Source organism: Oncorhynchus mykiss, chromosome 1 (genome assembly GCF_057628025.1).
Source record: "Oncorhynchus mykiss isolate SJ-2025 chromosome 1, ASM5762802v1, whole genome shotgun sequence".
Classification (NCBI taxonomy): domain Eukaryota; kingdom Metazoa; phylum Chordata; class Actinopteri; order Salmoniformes; family Salmonidae; genus Oncorhynchus; species Oncorhynchus mykiss.
In genome coordinates, this window is record NC_143022.1 from 2,569,001 (window position 1) to 2,575,000 (window position 6,000).

Here is a 6,000-nt window from a genome sequence, read left to right on the forward strand (position 1 = left end):
GTGTTGTCTTAGGTCTCTCTCTCTATGTCTAGTGTTGTCTTAGGTCTCTCTCTCTCTGTCTAGTGTCGTCTTAGGTCTCTCTCTCTGTCTAGTGTTGTCTTAGGTCTCCCTCTCTCTGTCTAGTGTTGTCTTAGGTCTCTCTCTCTCTGTCTAGTGTTGTCTTAGGTCTCTCTCTCTCTGTCTAGTGTTGTCTTAGGTCTCTCTCTCTCTGTCTAGTGTTGTCTTAGGTCTCTCTCTCTCTGTCTAGTGTTGTCTTAGGTCTCTCTCTCTGTCTAGTGTTGTCTTAGGTCTCTCTCTCTATGTCTAGTGTTGTCTTAGGTCTCTCTCTATGTCTAGTGTTGTCTTAGGTCTCTCTCTCTGTCTAGTGTTGTCTTAGGTCTCTCTCTCTGTCTAGTGTTGTCTTAGGTCTCTCTCTATGTCTAGTGTTGTCTTAGGTCTCTCTCTCTCTGTCTAGTGTTGTCTTAGGTCTCTCTCTCTCTGTCTAGTGTTGTCTTAGGTCTCTCTCTCTCTGTCTAGTGTTGTCTTAGGTCTCTCTCTCTCTCTGTTTAGTGTTGTCTTAGGTCTCTCTCTCTATGTCTAGTGTTGTCTTAGGTCTCTCTCTCTATGTCTAGTGTTGTCTTAGGTCTCTCTCTATGTCTAGTGTTGTCTTAGGTCTCTCTCTCTATGTCTAGTGTTGTCTTAGGTCTCTCTCTCTATGTCTAGTGTTGTCTTAGGTCTCTCTCTCTCTGTCTAGTGTTGTCTTAGGTCTCTCTCTCTATGTCTAGTGTTGTCTTAGGTCTCTCTCTCTCTGTCTAGTGTTGTCTTAGGTCTCTCTCTATGTCTAGTGTTGTCTTAGGTCTCTCTCTGTCTAGTGTTGTCTTAGGTCTCTTTCTCTGTCTAGTGTTGTCTTAGGTCTCTCTCTCTCTCTGTCTAGTGTTGTCTTAGGTCTCTCTCTCTATGTCTAGTGTTGTCTTAGGTCTCTCTCTCTCTGTCTAGTGTTGTCTTAGGTCTCTCTCTCTCTGTCTAGTGTTGTCTTAGGTCTCTCTCTCTCTGTTTAGTGTTGTCTTAGGTCTCTCTCTCTCTGTCTAGTGTTGTCTTAGGTCTCTCTCTCTCTGTCTAGTGTTGTCTTAGGTCTCTCTCTCTCTGTTTAGTGTTGTCTTAGGTCTCTCTCTCTCTGTCTAGTGTTGTCTTAGGTCTCTCTCTCTGTGTCTAGTGTTGTCTTAGGTCTCTCTCTCTCTGTTTAGTGTTGTCTTAGGTCTCTCTCTCTCTATGTCTAGTGTTGTCTTAGGTCTCTCTCTCTCTGTCTAGTGTTGTCTTAGGTCTCTCTCTCTTTCTAGTGTTGTCTTAGGTCTCTCTCTCTTTCTAGTGTTGTCTTAGGTCTCGCTCTCTCTGTCTAGTGTTGTCTTAGGTCTCTCTTCCAGGTGGACAGTAGTCATGACATCCTGTGTTATCTATCCAGGTGAACAGTAGTCATGACTTCCTGTGTTATCTATCCAGGTGGACAGTAGTCATGACTTCCTGTGTTATCTATCCAGGTGGACAGTAGTCATGACTTCCTGTGTTATCTATCCAGGTGAACAGTAGTCATGACTTCCTGTGTTATCTATCCAGGTGGACAGTAGTCATGACTTCCTGTGTTATCTATTCAGGTGGACAGTAGTCATGACTTCCTGTGTTATCTATCCAGGTGGACAGTAGTCATGACTTCCTGTGTTATCTATCCAGGTGGGCAGTAGTCATGACTTCCTGTGTTATCTATCCAGGTGGACAGTAGTCATGACTTTCTGTGTTATCTATCCAGGTGGACAGTAGTCATAACTTCCTGTGTTATCTATCCAGGTGGAAAGTAGTCATGACTTCCTGTGTTATCTATCCAGGTGGACAGTAGTCATGACTTCCTGTGTTATCTATCCAAGTGGACAGTAGTCATGACTTCCTGTGTTATCTATCCAGGTGGACAGTAGTCATGACTTCCTGTGTTATCTATCCAGGTGGACAGTAGTCATGACTTCCTGTGTTATCTCTCCAGGTGGACAGTAGTCATGACTTCCTGTGTTATCTATCCAGGTGGACAGTAGTCATAACTTCCTGTGTTATCTATCCAGGTGGACAGTAGTCATGACTTCCTGTGTTATCTATCCAGGTGGACAGTAGTCATGACTTCCTGTGTTATCTATCCAGGTGGACAGTAGTCATGACTTCCTGTGTTATCTATCCAGGTGGACAGTAGTCATGACTTCCTGTGTTATCTATCCAGGTGGACAGTAGTCATGACTTCCTGTGTTATCTATCCAGGTGGACAGTAGTCATGACTTCCTGTGTTATCTCTCCAGGTGGACAGTAAAGGAGTGGTGAAGCAGTACCTTCCCAGACACGGTCAGACGATGCTGGACAAGCTGAACCAGCAGCGCCTCAACAACCAGTTCTGTGACATCACGCTGCTGATCGAGGGGGAGGAGCACAGGGCCCACAAGGCTGTGCTGGCCGCCTGCAGCGACTACTTTAATGAGCTGTTCATAGAGAAGGGAGCTGTGTCCAGTCACGAAGCGGTGGTCGACCTCTCAGGTGAGACATGGAGAAGGTGCTGGGTGAGGACGTCTGATGAATGACTCCAGTGTAAAGGACTCCAGACCACCGGAGGATGAATCGGGGGTACAAGTCTGTCGAGAGTAGTTATCAGAACAGCAGGAAAAAGGTCACCGTCCTGGGGCCGTATAGGTCCTGAGTTATCAAACGGTTGGATGATGTTTCCCTGTCCATCATCATCATCATCTTACTGAGGTGGTTTGGTCAGAGGAATAACCCGTTTCTCTCTCTCTCTCTCAGGTTTCAGCAAGGTCAGTTTCCTCCCTCTGCTAGAGTTTGCATACACCTCCAACCTCTGCTTCAACTTCTGTGTGATGGCCGACGTTGCCACGCTGGCCCGACACCTTCTGATGGCCGAGGTCCTTCAGATCTGTGAGTCCGTCCACAAGAAGGTAGAGGAGCAGAAGCTGATGGTCTACCAGCAAGGAGACATCCACACGGTGGTGTCCAGCCAGCCGGCACCCCAACAGGCCCCGAATGAAGACCCCGGGGCCTACATTATGACCATCGGCAGCGACGGCCATGCCGTGGTGACTCATACTGGGCTAGCTGGAGCAGGGGAGGACCTGGACTCCCTGGCTGTCGTGGAAAACACAACAGAGTCCTTCAGAGGGGATCTGACGTCTGTAGTCACCCAGGCTCTGGGAGGTGAACCAGGGGAGACTATGACCGTGGTTGGGGAGGCAGGGTCAGAGACGGTGACTCTAGTCACCCACAGTGGCCAGGCCCGGGTAGGCGAGTCGGTCACCCTCTTCTCCCCTACTGGAGAGACCGAGACCATGACGGTGGTCACCCACAGCGGCCAGGCCCGGGTAGGCGAGTCGGTCACCCTCTTCTCCCCTACTGGAGAGACCGAGACCATGACGGTGGTGACCCACAGCGGCCAGGCCGGAGCCAATGAGTCCCTGGCCGTGGTGTCAGCCTGTCTGGCCCTGGAGCAACAGCAGCATGATGAAGGGGACGAGGGGGACTCCCTCTCCGTGGAGCCGGGGGCCTTCCTCATCAGCGTGGACCCAGGGAAGGTGGCCCCTACTGAGGTGGTCCATCTGGCTGTAGAGCCACCTGTCGTCCCGGTGGATCCAGCACCCCAGGAGGAGGAGACGTCGGCGCACCAGACTGTCGATCCAGCACCCCAGGCCGAGCCCCAGCCTCCCGCTGCTCCCCAACCCCCCAAGAGGAAGAGAGGACGTCCTGCTAAGGTGAAGCATGAGGTGATCGAGGAGCCAGAGTCTCCTGTCGAGGAGGAGGTGGTAGAGGTGCCAGAGCCGGTCTCTACTCTTGCAGAGGAGGTTCAGAGGACCCATGACCCCTATAAGAGACGCCTACGGCAGCGCTCCATGGGGGAGGGGGGCTACGTCAGGCTACACATGGGGCTGGAGGAGGACAGAGAGGACAAGAAGGGAGCCCAGACCCCACAGCGCCCCAGCACCCCCAAGGTAGGCTATAGACAAACACCTGAATGGAATCACAGTCACTATAGATTCATGCTTGGATAATACATCAGTCTTTGCGCTTGTGTGTGTGTGTCTCTCTCTCTCTCTCGTAGAATAATAGTGAAGACATCAAAACTATGAAATAACACATGGAATCATGTAGTAACCAAAAAAGTGTATTTTATATTTGAGATTCTTCAAAGCCACCCTTTGCCTTGATGACAGTTTTGCAGACTCTTGGCATTCTCTCAACCAGCTTCATGAGGAATGCTTTTCCAACAGTATTTAAGGAGTTCCCACATATGCTGAGCACTTGTTGGCTGTTTTTCCTTCACTCTGCGGTCCAACTCATCCCAAACCATCTCAATTGGGTTGAGGTCGGGTGATTGTGGAGGCCAGGTCATCTGATGCAGCACTCCATCACTCTCCTTCTTGGTCAAATAGCCCTTACACAGCCTGGAGGTGTGGTGGGTCATTGTCCTGTTGAAAAACAAACGATGTTCCCACTAAGCCCAAACCAGATGGGATGGCACATCACTGCAGCCATGCTGGTTCAGTGTGCCTTGAATTCTAAATAAATCACTGTCAGTGTCACCAGCAAAGAACCATCACACCACCTCCTCCATGCTTCACGGTGGGAACCACAGATGCTCAGATTTGGACTCACCAGACCAAAGGACAGATGTCCATTGCTTGTGTTTCTTGGCCCAAGCAAGTCTCTTCTTATTATTATTCTGAGGTTGGTATCTCTAATGAACTCATCCTCTGCAGCAGAGGGAACTCTGGGTCTTCCTTTCCTGTGGCGGTCCTCATGAGAGTCAGTTTCATCATAGCGCTTGATGGTTTTTTGCGACTGCACTTGAAGAAACTTTCGAAGTTCTTGAAATGTTCCATATTGACTGACCTTCATGTCTTAAAGTAATGATGGACTGTCGTTTCTCTTTACTTATTTGAGCTGTTCTTGCCATAATATGGACTTGGTCTTTTACCAAATAGGGCTATCGTCTGTATACCACCCCTACCTTGTCACAACACAACTGATTGGCTCAAACGCATTAAGGAAAGAAATTTGACAAATTAAGTTATAACAAGGCACACCTGTTAATTGAAATGCATTCCATGTGACTACCTCATGAAGCTGGTTGAGAGAATGCCAAGAGTGTGCAAAGCTGTCATCAAGGCAAAAGGTGGCTACTTTGAAGAAACTCAAATATAAAATATATTTAGATTTGTTTAACACTTTTTTTGGTTACTGCATGATTCCATATGTGTTATTTCATAGTGTTGATGTCTTCACTATTACTCTCCAATCTAGAAAATAAATGGGGCTACACATTTTTTATTAATTAAAATTAAAACTAACCCTTGAATGAGTAGGTGTGTCCAAACATAACTTTTGAGTGTGTGTGTGTGTGTGTGTTACCCATCCTAACTGTTCTGTATCTCTTTTCCAAACCCCAACACCCTCAAGAAGAGGGGTAGACCCGCCAAGAGGCACGTTGAAGAGATGGAAGCTGCTGTGGCCGGGATGGAGAATGTTGTCCAGACAGAGACTGAGGGCGTCCAATCGCCAGACGGCATTCTATATGGAGCACCTATCACAGAGCAGCCCGTGGGGCAGGGGCCAGAGCCGAGTCAAGGCCCCGCGCAGCCAGATGGAGGGAGTGAGGTGGAGGGAGAACACGCCTGTTCGGAGTGTGGACTGTCGTTTCACAGGCGCTATGCGCTCATCATGCACACTCTCAAACACGAGAAGACCAGAGGATACAAGTGTACTGTACGTATGTATGATGTCAGTTGGTCCTTTTGTGGCAGGGCTGAAATGCAGTGGAAATGTTTTTCAACTTTTGGCCACAACTGTAGTAGTGCACGTACCAACAACACTGTTCTCTAGATGAAGTAGTGTAGGGGTCTCTAAATAGGTCTGTGAGTCATGTAGCTCCCCGACACATAAACTACTGGAGGCTGAGGCAGGGGGCTGAGGCAGGGGGCTGAGGCAGGG

The 6,000-nt window shown here is 48.7% G+C and overlaps 1 protein-coding gene across 2 annotated transcripts in view; it reads left to right on the forward strand.

Moving 5' to 3' along the window:
- The window catches only part of zbtb11 (zinc finger and BTB domain containing 11), a 47,801-nt gene that overhangs the window by 19,487 nt on the left and 22,314 nt on the right, over positions 1–6,000 (forward strand). The window contains exons 3-5 of one of the 2 annotated variants that reach the window (XM_090230608.1): positions 2,313–2,544; positions 2,806–4,001; positions 5,470–5,775. In XM_090230608.1, the coding sequence (XP_090086734.1) occupies positions 2,313–2,544; positions 2,806–4,001; positions 5,470–5,775 (1,734 nt within the window). The remainder of the gene's footprint in view (positions 1–2,312; positions 2,545–2,805; positions 4,002–5,469; positions 5,776–6,000) is intronic. The other variant, XM_090230674.1, reaches the window with a different exon arrangement.